The sequence below is a fragment of the Haliotis rufescens genome, unplaced genomic scaffold (assembly GCF_023055435.1).
Source record: "Haliotis rufescens isolate VD_foot unplaced genomic scaffold, xgHalRufe1.0.p SCAF_14, whole genome shotgun sequence".
NCBI classification, from domain to species: domain Eukaryota; kingdom Metazoa; phylum Mollusca; class Gastropoda; order Lepetellida; family Haliotidae; genus Haliotis; species Haliotis rufescens.
Genome location: NW_025963824.1, coordinates 20783138 through 20810907, shown reverse-complemented (window position 1 = coordinate 20810907; position 27770 = coordinate 20783138). Strand labels below are relative to the sequence as shown.

Here is a 27770-nt window from a genome sequence, read left to right as displayed (position 1 = left end):
CTAACAAAGGTTTTGTGCTTGTATATTTTATTTAATTAGGCACAAACCCTTTAGGAAGCAATCCTCAGGAATTCCTCTAGTTTACAATGAGCTTGACAATATAACACAAGTATATTGCCTGATATTTATCCTAGATTCACTAGATTGGCATATTATTACGTCACTCCTTTTTCTATGACATCAATGATTCTAAACCTTGCAGTGGCATATGTCGTATCCTGATGTACTTCCGCTTTTGACGTTACTTCATCTGAAATCACTCTATGACATCACTTCCGGTTTTGTCGATACTTTCTGACATCACTGTCGGTTCTGAAGTTCAACGTAACTTCTAGTTCTCAAAGATATGATGTCAGTCCCTACTTTTGACGTCAACTTCTTCTCATCAGTTATATTTATCATATTTTGATGTTATGCCGGTGTAAAGTCTGAAAGTATACCCCCCCCCCCCCCTTCAAAGTATACCCGGGGGTTAATTCTGGGGCCTTGCAGAATCTACCCCCCTTTCCCAGAATCAACCCCCGGGGTATAATCTGGGAGCTCCCAGAATATACCCTGGGTTATAATTGAGATTGTTGTCAGAACCGGAGGTCAGTACAATGATATCATGTAGAAACCTTATATAACTTACATCCTAAACGATCTATGATTTCCATGTTAACCAATGATATGACTGTGCACTGGTAGGCTGTTTTAAAGGTCAACTTACCTTGATTTGGGTCTGTCCTAGAAAGATAGGAATCCCCTGAAAGATGAAGAAGGGGAGGCAGGGCTACTGGGTAACTATCACCAAAACAGGTCCCAGTGAGAATAGTCCCTCAAGATTGGTCTGACTGTTACTTGTTCCATGGAGTTCCTACTAGCAAGGCTTGTTGCTACAGCTCTGATCTCATGAGCTCTGCAGTTTCTCCATGTTGGTGTGAAAATTTGTGCCTGGCCATACCTGTCTGCTGTGGTGGTTTTCAGCCAGCCATATCCTTTTCTGATGAAGGCTTGCAGGAGATAAATAGGCATTTTCACTACTGTCTGTGGTCTTGAGTGGCTGGGATGTAATATCTCAAGGCTTTTATAGGACATAGTAGTCTGTCCGGATAGTCCACACTTTTACTTAATGCTGGTATCCTGTATTCCTGTGGCTAAAGAGACCAAATGCTGATGACTGATTGATATGAGTGTTATTGTGCTCCAGTCTTGTTTGTGCGTTATTGATGAAATATCAATGGCATGTACCCCTGATACACAAGCCACAGTGGACATAACAATGGAGAAAATCTGTTTTCTTTGAAGCTATCGGTAATATAGCATTGTTGATGGGTTCATAAGGAGGCTCCATCAATGCTGACAATATGATTGACAAATTCTGTTTTGGAAATGTATGTGTTATTTTAATATCTTCAAGTGCAAAAGACTTCATGAGTAGGGTGAGTACCTAAAGAGAAATCATCATGTTGTAAAACTGAGGCGAGAGCTGATCGGTAGCCTTCAGTGGGGCCATGTCTGAAATTCTTATCCTTTCTGAGATGGAGTAAGAAATCAACAACTTTAGGTACTGTTATGTCCATATCTAGAAAGCTTCTTCCCCTTCACGAATTGAGAAACTTGTTGTTATAGATGGCAGTAGATGATGGTCTCCATAACTTTGCCACTGTCTGTGCAGATGATTGTGAGTAACCGTCGGCTTGCATGTTTCTCGAGACAATTTCAGTAAAGTATGTCAGATCTCGGCTAGTGCAGTAGATTGCGAGTTTCACAGGTTCTTCCATTAGGAGGGGTAGGAATCTTGGAAACCATATCCTGTTTGGCCATGCCATGGCTGTTAGTATTTTCATGCAATCCGTCTCTTCTATTTTCCTCAAGACTCTGTCTAGGCGCATCTTCCCGAGGCAAGAGAGTTAACTGACTTTAAAAGTTCAGTTTCCACCCTTGCCGAACTAGGCTGGAATTCCTGGGCTCGATCGTAGCGCCACAAGTGGGTATTACGAGTTATGTCCTTTCTATGCCTCTCCTATTGACCAATCCAATTCCACCTCTCATATCACTTGCATTTGCTTCAAACAAAACGGTGGCACCCAGTCAAGACGATCTGATCGATAATCAAGATCTATATTGTGATAAAACGAGTCTTACATCGCGAAGTGCATCAAATCACGTGAGCACCTTGATTAAAAACATGAAAAGATTTAGAAAATATCTGTTGACAACGAGTTAGTGGTGCACATGCTTTGCAAATCCCGCAGTCGACCGAAATCTGCATGACACTTTACGTACCGGATTTCAGTTTCGGTGCACGATTTTGATTGGACTATGCATAGACTCGTTAGTCCAGCCAAAATGTAACTCCATAATACCAGCCTAGTTCGGCAAGGGTGGAAACTTGACTTTTATAGTCAGTTAACTCACTTGCCTCGGGAAGATGGTCTAGGCGAGACCAAAGGGGGAAATGCGTCGGTAAATAATCCCTTCCAGGTAATGGATAGAGCATCAATCTAAAGGGCTGGTGGGTCTGGCACTGGGATGACATAAACTGGTAGCTTGTGGTTGAGGCAGGTGGCAAATAGGTCGAGATGTGGAGTATTCCAGGTTGATGTTATCCACTTGAATATCTCTGGATGGAGGGGCCATTCCGTGGGTGCGATCTTCTTCTTCCAGGATAGTCAATCTGCCAGTATGGAAAATTTTCCTAGGATGTGACATGCTACCAGCCTGCAACTCACTGAGTCTGCCAAAGCATATAAACGTGTAACCTCCTTCAAGCAAGGCTGAGACCTCATGCCCTCTTGATGTAATTGCATTTGCCATGCAAGGATAACTTGATAAAATGCTCTCATTTCCAGGCAACTGATGTTTAATTCCTTGTCTTGGGTAGACCATTTCGCCTGTACTGTGACGTGGTCCATGTGGGCTGCCCATCCTTTGCCTGATGCATCTGTGTAGAAATGATGTGATGAATGGGAGGTGCCTGGCATGACATTGCAGCCACCATGCCCCTATGTAGACTATGTCTTGATTGGGAACTAACCAGGAAACCCAGATGCGCTAGCATTTGGATGAGGAAGAATGTATTTTGCTTGATCTGTGACTTGTCCTGATCGGCCAGTAGGAAGTCGGCGATGTAGCTTTGTAGTGTAAATAGGTTCAGATGAGCAAACCCGATGACAAGGGTGGTGATCCTGGTGAACAGCCATGGAGCAATGGAAATGAGCTCTTGATATCTGGGTCTCTGAACATTTGATTGATGCCTTATTTTGTACAGATTCCCACAATTCATTTTCTGAACTAATTACCTACCAGACCGACCTTGGTTCTTATACCTTCTCAGGTCATCAATCTGCTACAGTTTGTCTTGCAGTTGCTCTTGTATAAGAACATCTAGCAGCGATAGTGTGAAAAGTTACCAAAATCGTGTTCAGATGTGATAAAAAAAAATCTTTAGCTTGTTGACATCTGGACAAACATGAAAGAAGTGATGTTTTCCAGCCTTGTGTATGTGCAGTTGCACTTCCTGCGAAGGATAGGGTTATCATCACAACTATTAGATATGTTGGCAGTGAAGAAAAGTGTTGAAACTTTAAATAAATTTATAGTGTGATTGACAGCCAAACAGGAATTTATGACTATGATGTAATAGAGCTAGGGTATTCAAAGAATTATTTTATTCTCATTGAAGCCCTGTGTCATGAATCTTTGGTGCTTCATAATTGGTGTTGCCTCGGGTTAGTAGAAAACATTTCATAACATATAAATCATCTGCTGAATCTTCTGAAGTCCTTGCCAAAATGACTTAAATCGATGAGTCGGTTGTCTCTCTGGCTTTCCTCGCCTACACTGAGTTTTATATTATGACATTCGATGTTTCTGTTTCTAATTTGGTGATGTTTGTGTTTATGCTTTTATCATGTTCTGACTAAATGGAGTAGCTTAGCCAGGGAGAACAAGAGACGACTACTGGTAATCCTGGATAAGTTGAACCAACTCACAAAATGTGTTTGAAACAGATTTTGGGATTACATATTTGGTTTTTGACAGGTAGAGAGGGCGTATGCATGTTGTGCCTGTGCAGGTCATGACAGTGAAACAAACGGACTACTGTCCCGTGGACACGGGTTGCTCATAAGACTACGGAATTCTCTAAAAGGCGTTAAATAGAAGTCAATAACCAACAAATAATCATGTCAATGCGAGGTAAGCATGGACAAATCATACATTCTCAGGCTTGAGAATTGGCCTCTAACTTACATGTAGAAAGAATGTACCAAAAGATCTCAAGCCTTGTCAAAAGCTGGCATTGCCACTGGTCTGTCTTATCTATGCTAAAGCACACAAGAGCAGAAGGTATCACTCATGATAAAGGCAAGAGTAGTTGCATTATCCCATTTAAGTAGCGAAATCATCCAGTGATCAAGTCTCAACTTTACGATTTCGACCAGTGCACTGTTCCCAATTCGTAGAGTAATGAGAAAACAACTCCAGACAGTATCTATGACATGATGAAAACTGATTTGAATTATGAGGGTTCAAGAGAAAGCTTAGAGTTATCTCTTAAACACATGGTATTTAGATGGCATAACATGCAAGGTTTTAATGGAAGGAAAAGCTAATGTTGCAGAGCACATGCAGTACTTAAAAGCAATAAAAGAAATGAGATGAGAAACGACCGACCATCTCTATTGATGAAACGTGGTGGCATGTGAACCACAGTGTCAAAACATCTTGGCAGTTGGAGGCTGATATGGCCATAGACATCGGGTGATCACAGTTCATGTACAGTCCGAGAATGGATTTGTACCAAATAAGCTGCTCATATTTGATGCAAAACTCAAAACAGGTGATTTGATGAGTTGAATTTTGATAATTTCTCCAAATGGTTGCAGGAAAAACTGATTGCCAACATTCCATCCAAGTCCATCACTGTTACGAACAACACGCCATATCATAGCAGGGAAGTGGATAAAATTGCATTTGACGACATGGATGATCAAACCCAAAATGCAGTTTCTTTCAAAATTTAACAAATCAGGTTCTGTGTACCAAGTAGATACCATGATAAAACAAAATGGACATGCTATGTCTGCCTCCTTAACCATGCAAATTTTCTTCCCAAACGAAACTTGCACTTCACAAAAACATCGATTTGAGCTGCATGTGAAGAACGTATGTCTGCAATCAGTGCAAAACACGGTCAGGATGTTGTAAGCATGTGTCCTACTGACAAATGCAATGGCAATGCGGTGGCACTATTGTGTATTGTCAGATACAGCTAGATGGAACAATTTGACAAATCACTGTTAAAGTTAAGCATGAACTAGCAATTTTCATCGCAGAAACAATATGTTGACATTTAATCATCAAACTACAACAAATATTAATCTTAACGAGTCAAAGTATGGCAGTTATGATATTTGTATCCATTTTCTGTCAACTAAGGTTTGTTTCAAGGTGTCAATAGTGGTAATATGATCGTAGTTACTGTAAATAACGGTGAGTTGGTAAAGTGGACCTTATGGAATGGAGCAAACAGAAGTTGTAAGTACCGGATGGACACCGAAATTAATGTAAATATTATTGAATGAAAGTTTGATTAAAATTAATAAAATAGATTACGTAGATTACAAACATGAGTCCAGATATACAATTAAACACTTTTTATTACCGACGATGTAATGACAGGACTAACTGGCATAATTCAATACGGATTTGTTGATATGTTATTTCAGATGACAGTTCATGATGAGACATAGTTTTAGGTTACGGGTCCGGCTTATCTACCGCACATAACAAGTTAAAGTACTGTCAGAAATGCTAGAAAACTGCTTTCTGGCTTACGAGTCATAGGACTATAAAAAGAGCATATATCAAAATAACGCACATTGCCCTAATCTAGCCTGTCCTAACTGACACTGTGATTACCCTTAAAATGTACTTTTACAGGTAAAATGATGATCAAGTCAGAAAATATTTGTGTGTTGTTATGCATGTATGAAATGGCCGATAACCTGAGGTAATTACCTAACACCTGTCCTGTGCATTCTCCCAGGTGCAAATGTCACTGAGTTGGGGTTGGTCTCAAAATATTGCTGTTATTGTACTTAATTGACATGCGTTGATGAGGTAGCAATTTAGGATATGTACTGCATTATATTTGCTTGGAAACATGATGGAATAGTTAAGAGCTATGAAACGGGATGAGTATTGGAAGGTTGCGGTTTTGGAATCCAGAAGTATTTGTTGTTCTACAGATGGTTTCTTGAGGTAGCATTTATCTCTGCTGATGATGTATATGAATCTGTACTTTTGAATGTTGTGTTATGTCATGCCACAAACCCTTTACACTTAGCCAAGATGGGTACAACAGGGTTGAGCTCACAATGTCTGACTGGCGTCCGTGACCATGTTGTGCCGCCAGCACATATGTCTTGTACTTTACTGGGTTCTTATTTAGCCGAATTTTCTCCAGGAGTTGAACTTTCGCTTCATATGGTCTGAAGTCGACAATGTCATATATTCCTGTATGGTCGCCTTTGATAGTTATGAATGGTTTGGAGATAATGTGACCTCATAGACAGGATTGAATATTTTCCCCTGAAAAGTGCTCAGTCATCGCCACGGGCATTGTATCGAAACGCCATCTCTTGGAGGGCAATAGTTAGTGCAGTTAACATTAATTGTATCTTTTATTCCTTTCAAATTCTACTACAAGTCAGGGTTACCTTCTGCTCATAAAGCTTGTATACTATACGCCTAGTCACCCTGTATCAAAGCTGTCTAATATCCTTTTACGTCCCTGTTTTGTTTTTGAGACCACCCCTCTAGCTGTTTTGTTTTATTTATCCTACTGTAGACTTGATGGTATGAATTGAAAACCATATAGCTTGGGCAGTTTGGTAATTCACCCGATCTGAATTAATAAATATTTTCCCTCTATCTCTCTAAAGTGTAAAGAACTTGTATACATTTCCCAATACAGACTCCATATCATGTACCATGGTTTTGGCTATGCAAGTGTAATGTAACATCCATCATGGGAGCATGCAATGTTTACAAAACAAATACAGCATCATTTTGTCATTTTAGAAGATGCACATCTAGAATTTTCTCAAAATGATTTCTGTGTGTGGATTACATGTTTAAAGAAGACTACATTATTATCATAATAACGGAGTCACGTGCGCATATTGATGTTGTCCGTTTCAGACTGCCATCATTGGACTTAGAATAAATGTAAACTTCCTGTTTTCGTTCAAATTTGTCTCCTGTAAACTTGTCGAAAGGACTCCTTGTGACTGAAATACTTCAAACAACAGGTAGGTCGATTGGTAGTTACTCGATATTTCAATAACAACAATCTGTGAAAAATTATATCCTTTTTCAACAGGCAAAAAGCAGATTTCTAGCATTTCCAAGAGTACTGTAATACTTCGGCTTATGTATGAGATCAGCTTATCTACGGTCATATATGTTTAAACCTAATGTTTCAAATATTTCATTGAATTTCAGGTGAGCCACAGAGCTATGTTGATCTTTTCATAATATCTTTATCTATCTGTCAAGGAGTGTACATGTGATAGAATGAGTTGGAAAAAACTACAGTTGCCATTTGTTCAGCTATGACAATTTAACAAGTTCTGAGACACATTTGCTGTGATTTTGTTACCACTTATCTGATATCTAGTGTGTGAAGGAAGACTGGTAGATGACATGAATGTGATACAGGACAGTGAACAGGACATGTATCATCCTCTCATTATGATTAAGTTCTCCTCTCATTGTTGAAACAGAAGTATGCTCAAAGTATTAATGTTACCCATGTGAAATTGCATTTAATTTCCAATTATGAAACATGAGATGGTCCCCATCTGCCCCAACAAGTGTCCCAATGCACCTGGATGTGGGGTTGACTGGGACAAAACAAATACTTCCACTGGTAATATCTCAGGTTGTCTTGTGTTTGTTGCACAAATGTTAGTCATTAAAGGCTTTAAATATATGATCTGTTCTTTGGATTCTGTACCAACTGCAACGGAAGATATACAACAACCATTTGGTGTCCATATGTGCACCAGTACTCAAGCTGTATTTAGTTTATGAAATATGATGTTAATGCATCTGACAATTTCCATAATATTTGATTACAGATAATTTATTTGTACTGGATATTTATGTTGATAATGATCCATTTCCTGGCTGTTCCAGTTCCTGCTATCCAGTGTTTGTTACTGTCACGTGACATATGAACCCCAACACATCCTCCTGCAGCCTGACTGCCCCCTCACCGACTGCTCCCTCACCGACTGCCCCCTCACCGACTGCTCCCTCACCGACTGCCCCCTCACCGACTGCTCCCTCACCGACTGCCCCCTCACCGACTGCTCCCTCACCGACTGCTCCCTCACCGACTGCCCTCACCGACTGCTCCCGCACCGACTGCCCTCACCGACTGCTCCCTCACCGACTGCTCCCTCACCGACTGCTCCCTCACCGACTGCTCCCTCACCGACTGCTCCCTCACCGACTGCTCCCGCACCGACTGCCCTCACCGACTGCTCCCTCACCGACTGCTCCCTCACCGACTGCTCCCTCACCGACTGCCCTCACCGACTGCTCCCTCACCGACTGCCCTCACCGACTGCTCCCGCACCGACTGCCCTCACCGACTGCCCCCTCACCAACTGCTCCCTCACCGACTGCCCCCTCACCGACTGCTCCCTCCTCACCAACTGCTCCCTCACCGACTGCCCCCTCACCAACTGCCCTCACCGACTGCTCCCTCACCGACTGCTCCCTCACCGACTGCTCCCTCCTCACCAACTGCTCCCTCACCGACTGCCCCCTCACCGACTGCTCCCTCGCCGACTGCTCCCTCACCGACTGCTCCCTCGCCGACTGCCCCCTCACCGACTGCTCCCTCGCCAAATGCTCCCTCACCGACTGCCCTCACCGACTGCCCTCACCGACTGCTCCCTCTCTGGCTACAATGAGCAACAGGTGCAGATAATTTCCCCTGTGCTACCACATCCCGGGGTGAATATTCAGTACAACAATCACATTCAAACAGGACAGCTGCAATTAAATATACCATGTTGGATCTGTAATTACATGCAATGTCCAGATCCCACGACCTGCTTTCATTTGTTCATTGCTGACAGGTCAGTTGTCCTAAATTCTTGTAGGAAATCAGTCATTTGCTAATTATCGAGAAGGCTTTGAGAGCATCAGGCAACCATTTACCCACTACTATAGTAGTGATTTTTGTTTTTTTTCTATCACTTTTTATTTACAATATTATCAAATGATGGTAACATCATAACATTTATGTTTCTGCTGTTAGTAAGATACACTTTATGGTTGTAACAAATGTTATATTTGGGAAAACACTTTCTTAGTAAAGTACAGATTCTCGTAGTTTTTGGGGTTGAGCGATCTAACCCACTCAGCCACCGAGGCTTCCACAAAAATGAAAGTCCGACTACCAGTTGTCGATCGCTGTGGGTTAGATCGCTGACTTTGTGTGCTGGCGATTAGGTGCCTCACTCTGGCAAGTGTGGGTTCGAATCCCGGACGGGACTCAACCCCAAAAAGTACGAGAATCTGTACTTTACTAAGAAAGTGTTATCCCAAATATAACATTTGTTACATTTGTACACTTTCTAAATGGCATTGTGTATTCCCACTTTATACTTATTTACACAATGAGCATTATGCCTGTGTACTCGTACAAAGAGGTGAGGGGAAATGGGGTTTAATGTCACATTCAAGATTATTGCATGTATACAGTGATGTGCATGCACTTGTGTTTGTGTGTGTATGGCTGTTTGTACTTGTCTGTACTAATGACGATTTTATAGTGCTACCCCACTGAGATACCATTCCGTAGTTTAACATGAATACCCTACTCAGACCCAGTGTACTGACTTCGAGCCGACCAGCCCTTTAATGGCGAGTGTCAGGCAGGCTAACAACAGCTACCATCTTTTTATGTCTTTTGGTATGACATGCCCGGGCATCAAACCCCCAAACTTCTGCTCTCCTGTCACATGCTCTACCACTAAACAACAGAGGTGGTCTACTCGTACAAAGAAGATGGATGATGTTTTTTTAAAGAACACAAATAAAGGGTCACAATAAACTAGAAAGATGTTTGCAACATTTCCTAAATGCCAATAAAGTTTCTCATCACAAACATGTATCATGAACCATAGTGACTTTACCACATCAGGAGACAGTTTACCTCACACATGCCCAATGCAGTATAATGTTATAACATTTATACTAAGTTATCCTATAATAATTAGATCCACATCAAGTGCTTTTATGAGTTATCATGGTGTAATATTTATACATCATTTCATATAATTATAGTTTAGCAAGTAATATTTATATGAAATGATGTATAAATATTACACCATGATAACTCATAAAAGCACTTGATGTGGATCTAATTATTATAGGATAACTATACATCATTTCATATAAATATTACTTGCTAAACTATAATTATATGAAATGATGTATAAATATTACACCATGATAACTCATAAAAGCACTTGATGTGGATCTTATTATTATAGGATAACTTAGTATAAATGTTATACCATGATAAAACATTTATACTAATTTATCCTATAATAATTAGATCCACATCAAGTGCTTTTATGAGTTATCATGGTGTAATTTTTATACATCATTTGATATAATTATAGTTTAGCAAGTAATGTTTATCATCAGGTAAAATGTATATATAAAATATCAGTAGTTTCAGTTATAGCTTTTTAGATAGATGCTAGCCTAAGGTAATGGGAGCGCATCTATCTAAAAAGCTATAACTGAAACTACTGATATTTTATATATACATTTTACCTGATGATAAATATTACTTGCTAAACTATAATTATATGAAATGATGTATAAATATTACACCATGATAACTCATAAAAGCACTTGATGTGGATCTAATTATTATAGGATAACTTAGTATAAATGTTATACCATGATAGCAGTACAAATTGGGAACAGAAAAGCCTATGACTCCAGCTACCTTAATAACAAAGTTATTTTGGGTTTAATAACATCGATTTGGGTTTGGGAAACCACATGGTCAATGCAGTACATGTTTAAAAAGAGAAAAACGTATACCTATATCTACCTTAATAACATAGTTATAAGCACTTCTGGTTTTCTAACATCACTTGTGAACCTCTAGTGATGTCATCCTATTGTTTAAATAGAACAAGGGCACATCAGAAGTTTGTTTGTTCATACTCTACCCATTGCAACCACTATTTACAGCATTAATGTTCAAACTTTGTCTTGACAAGTATCTCTTAGAAAAGCTTGCAAACTTTAATTCATGTAACTTCAGTAGTTTCAAAGAAAACTTGTCCCCCTTTCAAGCAGTATGCACAAGGTTGAAAAGCATGGAGTGAGGGCCTTAACTCATATTTGAGATTGTGACCAGTAACATCAGTGTGTATAATTATATTTCTCCAACATATAAAGCTTTGGGGAAAATTGGTCCCCATTGAGAAGCAGGCAGATGAATGGAAGGACAGAAAGATGGATGGATGAACTCCGTTCCTATATCCCCCGCCCCACTTCTTTGTGGAGGATAAAAACCTTTCAGCAACCTATCTCAACTGTCCCAGGGTTATTCTACAGTTACTCCCCCTGTCCCAGGGATATTGTACAGTAACTCCCCCTGTCCCAGGGTTATTCTACAGTAACTCCCCCTGTCCAAGGGTTATTCTACAGTAACTTCCCCTGTCCCAGGGTTATTCTACAGTAACTCCCCCTGTCCCAGGGATATTGTACAGTTACTTCCCCTGTCCCAGGGTTATTCTACAGTAACTCCCCCTGTCCCAGGGATATTGTACAGTTACTCCCCCTGTCCCATGGATATTGTACAGTAACTCCCCCTGTCCCAGGGTTATTCTACAGTAACTTCCCCTGTCCCAGGGTTATTCTACAGTAACTCCCCCTGTCCCAGGGATATTGTACAGTTACTTCCCCTGTCCCAGGGTTATTCTACAGTAACTCCCCCTGTCCCAGGGATATTGTACAGTTACTCCCCCTGTCCAAGGGATATTCTACAGTAACTTCCCCTGTCCCAGGGATATTGTACAGTAACTCCCCCTGTCCCAGGGTTATTCTACAGTAACTCCCCCTGTCCAAGGGTTATTCTACAGTAACTTCCCCTGTCCCAGGGTTATTGTACAGTAACTCCCCCTGTCCCAGGGTTATTCTACAGTAACTCCCCCTGTCCAAGGGTTATTCTACAGTAACTTCCCCTGTCCCAGGGTTATTGTACAGTAACTCCCCCTGTCCCAGGGATATTGTACAGTAACTCCCCCTGTCCCAGGGATATTCTACAGTAACTCCCCCTGTCCCAGGGTTATTCTACAGTAACTCCCCCTGTCCAAGGGTTATTCTACAGTAACTCCCCCTGTCCCAGGGATATTGTACAGTTACTCCCCCTGTCCAAGGGATATTGTACAGTTACTCCCCCTGTCCCAGGGATATTGTACAGTTACTCCCCCTGTCCAAGGGATATTCTACAGTAACTCCCCCTGTCCCAGGGATATTGTACAGTTACTCCCCCTGTCCAAGGGGTATTGTACAGTTACTCCCCCTGTCCCAGGGATATTGTACAGTTACTCCCCCTGTCCAAGGGATATTGTACAGTTACTCCCCCTGTCCCAGGGATATTGTACAGTTACTCCCCCTGTCCAAGGGATATTCTACAGTAACTCCCCCTGTCCCAGGGATATTGTACAGTTACTCCCCCTGTCCAAGGGATATTGTACAGTTACTCCCCCTGTCCAAGGGATATTGTACAGTTACTCCCCCTGTCCAAGGGTTATTCTACAGTAACTTCCCCTGTCCCAGGGATATTGTACAGTAACTCCCCCTGTCCAAGGGATATTGTACAGTTACTCCCCCTGTCCCAGGCATATTGTACAGTAACTCCCACAGTCCCATGGATATTGTACAGTAATTCCCCCTGTCCCAGCAATATTCGCCAATCGCCAATCAAAATTTACAATCTCAAGAGCTGTTGTACACCCAACAGGGTAATATCCAGGCATCACAATTGTTATCAAAAGGTTTTGCTCAAGGTTTCAATCTGCAGTACAATTGTCCGTTAGCTCTATAGGGCTGCTAAAACACAAACATCGGCAGTGTAACAACTGCCCAAGGTTGTCAGCAGCAAAATGCAAAAAGAAATTCTCTTAGGTAGGGTTACTAAGCAGGTCCTTTTTCTGCACGTACTATAAGGAGTATCACACATTGTTTTAGTCCAGAGGAAAACAGGAACATCATGCCCCACTGGTAAGTTTTCTGAAGATTTCAGGCTTATTCATCACTTCTCTTATCCCCAAAGCTCCTCAGTCAATGATCACATTGATGATGCATTTTGTTCTGTTCAGTACACTCAGTTTGATCAAGCAGTCACTTTTGTCCGGAATCCCAGATAAGGAGCTCTTCTTGATGAAAAACCGGACATCAAATCTACATTTAGGTTACTTCCAGTCAAACCACAAGTTTTCATCTGCTGGGTATGTACTTCAGGGAAATGTCTTCCTATTGGCTGCTCTATTTCTTGTGCATTATTTGAGAAATTCAGTCCTTTCCTAGAATGGTATATCACAACCAAATCACAACCCAATCAGGTCATATACTATTTGGATAATCTTCTGCTCGGATGTAAGCGTGGCACTTAACAGTGCAGTGAACCCTTAATGCTAGTAAAAACCCTGTTTCATATATTTGGTGTCCCCATTGCATCTGAGACCCGTGGAATTCCAGGGCAGAATAGGTCATCAGCAAACTATGCTAGCCGTAAAAGGCAACTATGCTTGTCTAACGGGATCAGGTGGTCAGGCAGAATAGGTCATCAGCAAACCATGCTAGCCGTAAAAGGCAACTATGCTTGTCTAACGGGATCAGGTGGTCAGGCAGAATAGGTCATCAGCAAACCATGCTAGCCGTAAAAGGCAACTATGCTTGTCTAACGGGATCAGGTGGTCGGGCAGAATAGGTCATCAGCAAACCATGCTAGCCGTAAAAGGCAACTATGCTTGTCTAACGGGATCAGGTGGTCAGGCAGAATAGGTCATCAGCAAACCATGCTAGCCGTAAAAGGCAACTATGCTTGTCTAACGGGATCAGGTGGTCGGGCAGAATAGGTCATCAGCAAACCATGCTAGCCGTAAGATGCTTGTCTAACGGGATCAGGTGGTCGGGCTTGCTGACTTGGTTGATGCATGTCATCATATCCCAATTGTGTTAATCAATGCTCATGATGTCAATCACTGATTGTCTGCTCAAGACTTGATTTTTTACAGACCGCCAGCATATATAGCTCAAATATTGCTGAATGTGGCATTAAAGAATAATTGATACAGTTTCTATGGAGATACAGATTTTTAAGGACAAGATCGAGGCTTTGGTGCTATAAATCACAAACATACTGCAATCCCACAGAAACAAGGCAACAGTTTGTACAATGCAATCGCTACTTGGCAAGCTGCAGTTTGTCATGGGGTAAGACTTACACAAAGGAAGACTTGAAGGTATGGCCTACATTCTCTAATCATCTCAATGGTGTTTCAATGTTCCAGGATGCAGAAAGCGTTTCTGGTCAACAACCATAACTATACACAGATGCTTCAGGAAGGCTTCAGGCTTACTTTCAGGGCAGATGGACATATTTTAAGTGGCCACAATCTTTGGTACAAAAGGATTTTGACATTACTTGATTTTTTTTCCTATTATTGTGGTTTGTGACTCTGGGGGCACAAGATTGTCAACAAGAAAGTTATGTTTTTTTGTGACAACCAGGCAGTGGTATAAGTCATCATGCAGCATTAGAACAAGCGGGTAATGTCATTGGTCAGAACTATGGTGAGCATAAGCTTTTGTGCCTGGTACATCAGCACCCACTACAATGTCATAGCTGAGACAACTCAGTTGTCAGGGTGAGTAGTCATTTGTCCCCAATCAGGCCTAGAGGTGTCAGATGACATCTGCTACTCGTCATACGAAGCAACACTGTTCAGGGCTTTTTTTTACTGTGGCATTCTTTGGATTCTTTTGGGTGAGTGAAATAGTTTCATGTTCCATACGGTATGATCCAGCTTTAAAATTGACTGATATCTGATACTGGACCACAAGATGTTATTCACCTGCAGTATTTCAAGACCGATCAGTCAGGAAAAGGAACATATATACATCTATCATCAATACCAGTAAATGCAATGTCTCCCTACTTGTTGGTTTGGCCCGAAGGATGTGAGCAGCGATCTAACCAGATATGAATTTCAGTTCCTTCTCAGAAGCACCATCTCTATTCCAGGTTTTTACTCCTACCAGTATGCATCTCATTCCTTTTGAATTGGCACTGCTACATCAGCAGCAATGAATGAGGTTGATCAGCAACAAATCCAGCAATATGGTAGATGGCAATCCTCGTGATTCTAACTCAACTTCTTCTTGCTTCAGGGACATGGGTGATAGGTAACTGCTCCCTGGCACCAGTCATAAAGAAGCAGTCCACAGTGCTTGCAGATCATGGTCCTACTAGTTGGAAGGTGAAAGGGGGCTGACTTGGAGCAAATACCGACCTGCTCTTTATAGACTCCTCGACAGCACCAAGCAACATCCAAGAAGGCTAATCATACAACTGTGCTCCAACACCTTGTATGTTAAAGCTGGACACCGTCTGCATAATGATAATGTGAGGGACCTATTACACACTCGTCTTCGCCTCCCCCACTCAACACTGATCTGGTCCTGGACGCTTCCACGTAGGTTGTCGCGAGGGGTAAACAATGTGAGCCAGGTCCCAACAAGGAAGAAGCTTTATTGTTGGATTGCCACCTGTGACAGGAACTCAAAGTTGACAGGCATGACTACGGTCATCCACATGCAGGTAGTTTGTACCTCAGAGACAATGAGCATGGGAATTATCTCCCTTTATGCCTCGTCCATTCACACTTTGAAATTTCTCCCAACAAGTTTACCTACTGTTGTCATTCTCTGTAATTCAGTGTATGATTATTTCAACAGTCTTACCTCACACCAGTAATCTCTCAACAAAACAAATTTAATATATTCCTATCAAAACCACTGGTCTGTCAATAATCATGAACATTGTGAACACTGATGGCAGTCTTAGAGTAGAATATCTTTTCAATCCAGAAGTAGATCACCTGCCATAGTTGATCACCTGTTTTCATGGACTGATGCTGCTTCTTTTCACTACAAGAAGCTCCCGATGGACGCAAACTTGGAGTGTGGTTAAAACACAGATTTTATGTGCGCCTCAGTCAGATGAATGCTTGTCTTGTTGCCTAACAACACACTGTGATAGGCTGAAGAATGAAGCACCATGTTCCAGATAATTACTGGATGCAAAATACACTAATCCCCATTGGATGCAAAAATGCATGGCTGTACAATAAAAACTTCTGACTATGTCTAAATTTCCTCAGTGTATTTTAAATATTTAGTGTAGACTTGAGAGTATGGACACTTTGTGATGTCATTAGTGTCTTTGAGTCACAGGCAAGATGACATCAACTCCAACAGCACCAATGGATGAGATAATCAGGACTCACCATGCACCAATGGATCAAATAATCAGGATTCACCATGCATCAATGAATGAGATAATCAGGACTCACCATGCATCAGTGGATGAGATATCAGGACTCGCCAAGCACCAATGGATGAGATAATCAGGACTCGCCATGCACCAATGGATGAGATAATCAGGACTCACCATGTACCAATGGATGAGATAATCAGGACTCACCATGTATCAGTTGATGAGATAATCAGGATTCACCATGCACCAATGGATCAAATAATCAGGACTCACCATGAATCAACGAATGAGATAATCAGGACTCACCACGCACCAATGAATGAGATAATCAGAACTTACCATGTATCAGTGGATGAGATAATCAGGACTCACCATGCATCAATGAATGAGATAATCAGGACTCACCATGCATCAGTGGATGAGATGATCAGGACTCACCATGCACCAATGGATGAGATAATCAGGATTCACCATGCACCAATGGATGAGATAATCAGGACTCACCATGCATCAGTGGATGAGATAATCAGGACTCACCATGCATCAGTGGATGAGATAATCAGGACTCACCATGCATCAGTGGATGAGATAATCAGGACCTTCCATCAGGTGATGCTGTCTTCTCTGCAAATGCTTTTATACCTTCCATCAGGTGATGCCGTCTTCTCTGTAAATGCTTTTATACCTTCCATCAGGTGATGCCGTCTACTCTGTAAATGCTTTTATACCTTCCATCAGGTGATGCCGTCTTCTCTGTAATGCTTTTATACCTTCCATCAGGTGATGCCGTCTTCTCTGTAAATGCTTTTATACCTTCCATCAGGTGATGCCGTTCTCTGTAAATGCTTTTATACCTTCCATTAGGTGATGCCGTCTTCTCTGTAAATGCTTTTATACCTTCCATCAAGTGATGCCGTCTTCTCTGTAAATGCTTTTATACCTTCCATCAAGTGATGCCGTCTTCTCTGTAATGCTTTTATACCTTCCATCAAGTGATGCCGTCTTCTCTGTAATGCTTTTATACCTTCCATCAGGTGATGCCGTCTTCTCTGTAAATGCTTTTATACCTTCCATCAGTTGATGCCGCCTCTCTGTAAATGCTTTTATACCTTCCATCAGGTGATGCCATCTTCTCTGTAAATGCTTTTATACCTTCCATCAAGTGATGCCGTCTTCTCTGTAAATGCTTTTATACCTTCCATCAAGTGATGCCGTCCTCTCTGTAAATGCTTTTATACCTTCCATCAAGTGATCGAACTAGTGATGGTACTGCTCGGCAGACAGAAAATAATGAAACCAATTTTTGAATTGATGTATGATGTGTGTACATGAAGAAGACACTCTGCACATTCAAGCTATGTGACAGCAGTCAGTAAATATCCAGGTTTAAAGACCATATTGATGCAAGGTTTGAGATCCAGTATACGGGAATTGTAGTTGGTGCAGGTGATGAGGTTCTGGCCATAGACAGGAATTCCCCAATTTGTAGCCATCTTATCATAGCGACTGATTCAGGACAATCATATTCAACATCACATGTGTCTGTAACCAACGCAGTCAACACATTGGAGCTATCGGGTATGACAGGCTTCTAAGTCTGTCCTTTCCTGAACCTCGCTGCAGCAATGTGTATGACACAAACGTGTCAGTCTCTCATTAAAAGGATATGCTTCTATGCTGAAGTCCAGTCATCAACTCAAATCATGGAGAACATAGAACGGCCACGTCATGAGATTGAAGAAACAACAAGCACCTCTCTGAATAAGATCAAGTCCTCCCAAGCCTTTCCTGATCAAATATCTTTCAAAATTTCCCTCCTACACCGCACTAAATTAAGCAAGTACACATGTCTATCCAACAGAGATTACTGAGGACCAAGCAAGTACACATGTCTATCCAACAGAGATTACAGAGTACAAAGCAAGTACACATGTCTATCCCACAGAGATAACTGAGGACCAAGCAAGTACACATGTCTATCCAACAGAGATTACCGAGTACCAAGCAAGTACACATGTCTATCCAACTGAGATTACTGAGGACCAAGCAAGTACACATGTCTATCCAACAGAGATTACTGAGGACCAAGCAAGTACACATGTCTATCCAACAGAGATTACCGAGTACCAAGCAAGTACACATGTCTATCCAACAGAGATTACCGAGTACCAAGCAAGTACACATGTCTATCCCACAGAGATTACTGAGGACCAAGCAAGTACACATGTCTATCCAACAGAGATTACCGAATAACAAGCAAGTACACATGTCTATCCCACAGAGATTACTGAGTACCAAGCAAGTACACATGTCTAACCCACAGAGATTACCAAGTACCAAGCAAGTACACATGTCTATCCCACAGAGTTGACTGAGTATCATGCAAGTACACGTGTCTATCCAACAGAGATTACCGAGTTCCAAGCAAGTACACATGTCTATCCAACAGAGATTACTGAGGACCAAGAAAGTACACATGTCTATCCAACAGAGATTACTGAGGACCAAGCAAGTACACATGTCTATCCAACAGAGATTACTGTGTACCAAGCAAGTACACATGTCTATCCAACAGAGATTACTGATGACCAAGCAAGTACACATGTCTATCCCACAGAGATTACTGAGGACCAAGCAAGTACACATGTCTATCCCAAAGAGATTACTGAGGACCAAGCAAGTACACATGTCTATCCAACAGAGATTACTGAGGACCAAGCAAGTACACATGTCTATCCCACAGCGGTTACTGAGGACCAAGCAAGTACACATGTCTATCCATCAGAGATTACTGAGGACCAAGCAAGTACACGTGTCTATCCAACAGAGATTACTGAGGACCAAGCAAGTACACATGTCTATCCAACAGAGATTACTGAGGACCAAGCAAGTACACATGTCTATCCAACAGAGATTACTGAGGACCAAGCAAGTACACATGTCTATCCAACAGAGATTACTGAGGACCAAGCAAGTACACATCTCTATCCAACAGAGATTACTGAGGACCAAGCAAGTACACCTGTCTATCCCACAGCGGTTACTGAGGACCAAGCAAGTACACATGTCTATCCATCAGAGATTACTGAGGACCAAGCAAGTACACGTGTCTATCCAACAGAGATTACTGAGGACCAAGCAAGTACACGTGTCTATCCAACAGAGATTACTGAGGACCAAGCAAGTACACATGTGTATCCAACAGAGATTACTGAGGACCAAGCAAGTACACATGTCTATCCCACAGTGGTTACTGAGGACCAAGCAAGTACACATGCCTATCCCATTGCGGTTACTGAGGACCAAGCAAGTATGTGTGTCTATCCAACCGACTATCCTTCTGGACTTTGTTGGAGACAAAACCATAACAGTAGTTTTGTTTTCCTGTATAGGAGTCATAATGGAGATGTGTTGCTCCATCTGAAGTGTCTCAGCTGTTTGTAGACTCCTTGGGGGTGAGTGCTGATCAGCAGCTACATTAATAATATTTCAACTTTTAATTACCAATCTAGTCACTGTCCATTTTTTATTATCACCATTAAGTTGTTTTCAACAATAGCATTCTATTTCATCAACCTGTAATTTCATAAAACATTCCTTAGTTGTCACCATGTTGGTATGAACTATTCAGAGTAGGATATGTTGGGTTATCATGTAATTGAAATGTATTTTCATCCTGGTGACTGTAACATCCTGACAGGCGAAACATCTACATCTGATTATTGTTGTGTCAAGTTTATTGTGAATTTGAAATGAGTTGTAACCTCGTATGAGTCATCATTGTAAATTAATGGTCCCTTGCAATCTCATGCAATAAGACCTCAGCAATGCATGTTGGGTAAACAGAGTGAGATGCTTGCTATGGCGGATGTTGTATCGATGCTCTGAAGTAAACAACTATGTGGAACTACAAGATAAGTCTGTCTTATTTCTTATGAAACATATGGGATTACGATCCCAGGTTACCACAAAATGCTTATGTACACTGTTACCATATGGCCATGTTTTTAAGAAATGTTTTATGTATTTGTTTTAGGCTACATCATGGGTGGCTATAATACTGACTACCACAGCAAATAAAAGTGATTCAAGAGAGATATTGTACTTGGTCCTCTTTACCCTGCTACACATATTTGGCACATGCTTCTTGGTAATGGAATGACAGGCACTTGACAACATTTCTAGGAATTTGTAACATAAATAGATCTTGTGCCGACTTTTGAAGTTTTTTAGGCCTAGTTTTGCTGACATATTTTAGTTGAATATGTAAAACTGGACTCTTTAGCTTCCAAGAGATGGATGCAGAAATCATAAATGCCATAATTTGACTCACAAAACGTCATATTTGTTGTAGTGTGACTATCATATGTCAACATAACATTTTTGCGACCAAAATAGTTAGACCCCAGGAAGCCTACACGGTGACTGGAACAATTCCATACGAAAAATATATCCAGAAATAGCAATCAGCTGTAACAAAGTGCTAATTGATGGTTATTATTATTTTTAAAATAAACATATAAAAGCTGCAACTATTAAATAACACGATATTAGAATCTCTGATAAAATAATAGTTTCAGACACAATTTTCTCCGATCATTGCATCAAAATTCTGTGAAGTTATATCATCAGGTATTTTTTAACTGAATCGCCTGTAGATCTGGGAGAAAATGTGTGTACAACTGATTGCTCCTTCGGTTTACGAGAAAAGACAAACGGTAATCTTAATCTCTGCATAGAAAACCATAGGAAATACAAATCTAACATTTACTGATGCTTTACCACAAATTTTGCATTATTATTGACCATGTTTGTTATCACCTTTTCATTTACCTGAATTTGCTGAAGGGATTCAAAGTAGTTTTATACTACGCATTAAAAAAAGAAAATCGGTGTTCCCCAATGCTGCATCCCAAAGATGTGTGCACATTATGCTTACTCAAGAATATACAGTTAGCTATTGAAGATAGAGTAGCCTACCTTTGCTTCATTAGCGCAAGAACTAACATTTATCGCACATATTGCAGCAATCCTAAGTTTTATTTGCAGTTGGGGCACGCTTAAGGGAAAAGCAGATGGAGATTCTGATCATTAGAATACGGATTTCTTCAAGAAAAGCAAGACATCAAATCCAGTTTACTCATTAAATCATTACTTGTCCATGGACATGCTAGGCAATGTATATTACTCACCCAACTTCTAAATATTACTTGGCACGGGCATCGGGCAACAGTATTTTCTAACCCCTGTACTGACTCAAGACTTTTGGCTACAGATCATTTTCCCACACTTCCCCAGTTCTATGAGTGAGTGAGTGAGTGATTATGGTTTTACGCCGCTTTTAGCAATATTCCAGCAATATCACGCCAGGGGACACCAGAAATGGGCTTCACACAATGTACCCATGTCGGGAATCAAACCCGGGTCTTCGGCGTGACAAGCGAACGCTTGAACAACTAGGCTACCCGACCGCCCCCTCCCCAGTTCTATGGAAAACTCTGCCTGCAATCTTCTTGCTCAGTGTGCATATATATATACTCAACAACAAAAGTTCCTGTGACATCAATATTATAGTGTATTTTTCAAACAAGTAAAGTTTGGTTTTCAATATTGTAGTACATGTATGGAACAAGTCACAAAAACGCAACTGCTACAGAAAAGCATGCATTCCATGCAAAAGTTGACTTTTATGCAAGCCCCATGCATTTCACTACCCAAGAATGGGTATAAAAACATGTGCGTTAATGGGATTTCCATATGCATTGTTATCCTCGTGCTGACAACAACCACTCAGAAAAACAACAAAATTACGCAATTATTCAACATTACAAAATGCCATGCCTGTCCGAAAATGAGCGTCTGTGAGCTATTGGTATGCTTGAAGCCGGATCGAGTCAACGTGATGTTGCAAGACAATTTAACGTCCACAGAAACACCATTGGTGTTTATGGCAACGTTGGCAAAAGACGAATGCAGTCAGAGACCATCCTCGGAGTGGCAGGCCACGCGTAGCCAATAATCGACAAGACAACTGGCCCCAGGATCATGAAACTAACTTAAGACCATATTTTGTCTTAACTCTTAAGATTTAGACTTAAGACTAAATTTTGTCTTAAATCGGGGATCACGAAGCACAATCTATGAGAATATCTAGCCTAAGACAAAATTTGATCTTAAGTCCTAAGACTGCCCCTGAGTAGACTTAAGACAATATTTGTAGCAAGAAAGATGGCGGAGGCTGTTCGCCTCATGAGTCTCCTAAGGCCTAAAAAGGACAAAATAGCAATTCATCGGACATTTCGAGACCGATTCAACCCTCGTGATCTGTACAACAACGAAGAGCTCTTTGAGAGATATAGATTTCGTCGTTCTGCCATTTTTTTCATCGTTGGTCTAACCAGTGATGAACTGGCATAGATTCTACCCCACTCAGCATTCCCACAGTCTCCCACCTATCATTCAAGTTATGATATTCCTTCAGTTTGTTGCCACTGGGGCTTTTCACCTTTATTTGCTCAGTCGTTTTGTGTCAGCCATATTGGATAGTGTTTACAAAATCACGTTATACGTACACCGGTAATGAGACGCAAATACCATCACATATATTTCAAAATCAGCTGCGATACCTACATCCTTGAATTCCTCATACATTTTAGAATCAAATGCCAAATGGTCTTTGTCACCAATACAAATTTTCTAGATGTAATGAAGCAAAATAAATGAGGTGTGAAAACGAACGCTGAAAAAAGGGCACTTGTTTGAAATGTTTCCGTTGGTTTCAATGAAAAATATAACAACAAATAACAGCACACGGATTGTCAGAATGGGTCTGATTACTTACATGTCACATTTATGTATATACGAACCCTGAATCAAGGAAAGTCCCCTTGTAAAATCCCGCGTACTGTTGACAGTCAACATATTAAGTAATTTCTTTGAGGTGGAGGTCCTTGAATGAAAGTATACACATCTAGTTTTGCATTATATAATCAATGGGTTCGTCCTTTATCAAATATTGTGACCACAGGATATTAAACTGTTTACTATATTTCTCCAAGAATTGTAAAAAGTTTTAAAATATAACCTGTGCCATGTACCCCGTTGGTGGACGATTATCCTTATACGATTATCCTGATAATTCTATACCAAGAGAGCTTTCTTCGCATCTTTTATGGTATAATTCTGAGACAAGATGATGAGAAATAATTACATAATAAAGAACTAATACATGTCCAATATTGAATATTAATTTTGTTTGGTTTGAAATAATCTTTTGAGTACTTGATTACGTAAAATTGATGCCAAACAGGTGCGTGTCTTGTCCAATTAAGATACACTGTACATTATCGAATTGTTTATCTATTCAAGACATCATTTACATGGTAAACGCAGTCTTTTTATGTTGTGTCAAAAAAGCGTCAAATTCCATTGTACACATGGACTTTTTCCATACCATGAACGAAAATTAGGGGAGATATATATCAATCAAAATAAAAGGGTCATCTTTCTCCGATGTTATCAAAGACATACAAGCAGCCATGGCGTCAAATAGAATTGTGTCATTTTCTTAGTAATTCATTACATTTGATGATACTGCTAGTGATCCAATTATATAGGTGCAACATTAGTCAAATTACACTTGCACAATCAGGAGAATGTTGGAATCTAAGGACTAATTTATGTTTTACATAGGGCCATCCATTTCGCTATCACTCATTTTTTATGAAGTACAATTTCATCATGTCTGGTGGTTTTTTTAATTCCTAAACGTATACAGTTCCAATATCGATATTTGTGTTGGAATAGTTTGGTTCCTCATGAACAAAACACAACGAAAATACACTGTCTTTACCCACAGCTAATTCTCACCAAGTGACCTGAGTTACAATAAACTAGTGCTTAAGCATAGCGGAGTTATGCCCCCTTTCCTTTGAACGTGTGTAACCTCTCTGTCGCCTTTTGACGTCATAGCGGTAATCAGTTTTCGTCATTTACGGCAGGCTATTTTTTCCATTGAATCTATGTCGTTATACATACTCATATAACTCCCTTTGATATATATTTATGTCGTTCAAATATTGGGGAATGTATTTTGTTCGCTCACAGTTTCGGTAAAGCTGCTAAATGAAAAAAAATGTCGCACAGGACTTTTATTGGTGTATGCTAAAAAGCGGAGAAATTTCCTGTTTTTCAACACAGATTAAATTCTCGGACAAAACTTAGCAGCGTCTTCTTTTCAAACCAGTTTAATATAATAACAGTTAAATTTACACCATCAGATAGGAAATTTAAAATTCTACATTGCTGCGGTATTTTATAGCCGGAGGTAGACCCAGTGCCGAGTGAGCGCAATTCTCGCACAACCCTCACTTTTCCAATCTTAGGAAAATGTGCGTCAGAAAAATAACCTCGGCATCCAATGATTACCGTAGTGCGATATTACGTGCGCGTGTCCCTATGACGACGGTCTTAAACTTAGACTTAGCTAAGATTTTGCTGAGACCGTTTCAAGATCCAGTCTTAGACCGAATCTTAGCTAAGCAAAATCTTTAAAACTTAAGACAAAATTCGTGCTGAGCAAAATTTGAGCTAAGACCACTTTCATGATCCCGGGGCCTGGATTCGAACAACACACCTACAAAATCGATTCCAGCCAGCAACAGTGACTGCAAGAAGCATCCCTGGCCTTCTATAAATATCTTCACAAACCGAATGTCGTCGCCTCAGATGTGCAGGGATTGTCACCAAAAGACCCGCCAGATGTCCCATTTTGACAGGAAACCACCGCCAAGCACGTCTAAAGTGGTGCAGACAGCATCTACGCTGGCTGGCCATGTAATGGGGACAAGTTCTATTCACTGACGAGTCTTGTTTTCACCTCAGCAACAGCGATGGACAGATTTGAGTGTACTGAGATCGAGGTGAACGTTACGTCAATCATTTTGTCATGGAAGAAGATCGGTTCAGGGGCCGCAGCGTTATGGTATGGGTTGGGATTACAGCAAGACAGAGGACCCTTTTGATAGTGGTACCGCAACGAGATCATCGGCCCTGTTGTTCTACAAGTTTTGCATCATCATGGCCCAGACATTACCTTTCAACATGACAACGCCCGGGCTCATATTGCTCGATTCAGGATTCTCTTCAACAAAACAATGTGAATGTCATTCCCTGGCCGGCTCGCTCCCCTGATCTCTCACCAATCAAGCACATGTGGGATGAGATGGATCGGAGGCTTCGACGTCAACCACGTGTTCAACAGACACTCCAGGAACTTCAAAACATGCTCCAGCAGATATCGACAGATATCCCACAGGACTTTGTGCGACGTCTGGTCCATTCCATGAGACGAAGATGTGTAGCTTTCATCGCAACCAGAGGTGGACACACATGCTATTGATTTGTGAATTGACATTTTGGCATGTTCATGTTTTTTATGAAATCACACATTTTCTGAAGTCAGTATGGCAAATTAAACCATTTGAACACTTACAGGAGTCTTTTATCTGTTGCAAACCGAAATTGTTTCAGATTTGGTAAAAAACATAACTTTGCATTAAATCTTATTCAATGTCACAGGCACTTTTGTTGTTCAGTATATATGTAAGCAATCTGGTAATAAGTGAGTTTGTATTTACAGTTCACATTCAAATCTGTCTTGGACAGTTCCAACATTTCCTGTATCGTAAATTTGAGATCTTGAGAGTAGTGTAGTTTTACCAAAAAGCGAGCCCTGGAGCTATATATAGAGGATGGAATGGCACGAAATATGTCGTAATAGCCAGAGAGGCTGCCATTAACTTTGGCCCCTTTAAGAGAAAACAACATCCCTAGGGATAGAAGATCTGGATGATGATGAAAGTGGAGCTTGAATCCCCTCTCAACTACAGGTAGAATCCAGTGGGACATGATGTGGCTCCAATTCTCAGCGAATAACACCAACTGTTCCCCCAGTTTTGGCTAGGGTTCTTGGGGAGATTTAACGGTATGTCAGTTTTTCAGAATCAAAAGTGCGCTGACAATAAGTATCTGCAGCTGTTCACTGATGCAGCCAGCACTATCAGGTTCAGGACATACTTTAACAGGAACTGGGCAAACAGGCTCTGGCCCCGGGAGTGGATGGACCTCGGCTCAACTCACGACATGACACTGCTGGAGCTGTTTCCGATTGCTCTGTAAGTTTGTCTGTGGGGCACAGCCTTTGCTAACAGGAAAGTACTTTTGTTTTGTGATAACCAAGCTGTCGTGTCAGTCATCAATAAACAGTCTTCAAAGGCACCCATGAATCATGTCACTGATTAGGCATCTAGTCTGCCTCAAAAACAACATTTTGTTCAAGGCGAGATACATAACGACATATGACAATATTATTGCAGATGCACTGTTGAGATTTCAGTGGGAATGATTCTGCATACCTAACAGTGAGATCACAGGGTCTCAAGCTTTGATAAATCTCCTCTGACCAGGTATCAATTCCAGGCTGTGCTAAAAAGAGCACTGGCACATAGCGGCATCTGTACAGCAGCATACTCTTCGCATTCCTTCAGGATTGGTGCAGCAAAGACAGCACCTACAGGACAGTGACTTCGGTATGGTTGGGTTGGCAAGGGGCGGCATGAGGTGGGAGGAGCTGACGAAGTTGATAGATGCCCAGGTAAAGTCAATGCGGACACCACCGAAGGCGGTAGTGATTCACCTTGGTTCGAATGGTATTGTAACCACGTGCCAGCTATATTACCAGATCAATCTGGCACTCCTGAGGATACAACTCCTCCCTGGGGCTGTCATTCTGTGGTCAGACATGTTGCCACGGAGGTACTGGCATGTAGCCAGCTGTGCCCGGCACCTGGAAGTGGCCAGGCAGAAGCTAAACAGGGCCCGCGAGCTTGGGGAGATACGGGTTTCCCACACTGCCTTCAACCGACAAGACCAAGACAAGACTGTACCTGCATGACAGGGTTCATTTGTCACCAGTTGGACTTGACTTATTTGCACAAAACATTCGCAGCTGCCTGTCCGTAGTATGCTTGCAGGAAACATTTTCTGTATAGGATAGCACGGTGGGTGTACATGAGCGCAAATGGTCGTGGTTGTGTGGAAGCACCTTGGTGCTTGTGGCGGGGTACTGGTGTTACATTTCGCATCTTGGGATTCATCCCAAATCAAA

General features: G+C 41.2%; 2 protein-coding genes across 3 annotated transcripts in view; one reads left to right on the top strand and one right to left on the bottom strand.

The window, feature by feature from the left end:
• The window catches only part of LOC124116686 (hydroxysteroid 11-beta-dehydrogenase 1-like protein), a 140658-nt gene that overhangs the window by 74506 nt on the left and 38382 nt on the right, over positions 1-27770 (bottom strand). Inside the window, exon 2 of one of the 2 annotated variants that reach the window (XM_048395111.1) lies at positions 8833-8966. The exons of the other annotated variant lie outside the window; for it this stretch is intronic. The gene's annotated coding sequence lies outside the window, so the exon portion shown is untranslated. The remainder of the gene's footprint in view (positions 1-8832; positions 8967-27770) is intronic. 2 annotated transcript variants of the gene reach the window in all.
• On the top strand, positions 753-27557 carry LOC124116685 (zonadhesin-like). Its single transcript, XM_048395444.1, has 6 exons — positions 753-779; positions 8191-9029; positions 13422-13550; positions 15496-15503; positions 19011-19913; positions 27151-27557. Exons 1-6 carry the CDS (start codon positions 753-755, stop codon positions 27555-27557), a joined length of 2313 nt encoding a protein of 770 aa, XP_048251401.1.

Bases quoted from the DNA above. Each gene is read 5' to 3' on its own strand.
- LOC124116685 (XM_048395444.1), top strand. From the start codon at position 753: ATGAAGAAGGGGAGGCAGGGCTACTGG. The intron at 9,030-13,421 runs GTACAACAATCA...TGTTCTGTTCAG, and splicing joins CATCCCGGGGTGAATATTCA to TACACTCAGTTTGATCAAGC. The intron at 19,914-27,150 runs GTATGTGTGTCT...GCATTCCTTCAG, and splicing joins GGTTACTGAGGACCAAGCAA to GATTGGTGCAGCAAAGACAG.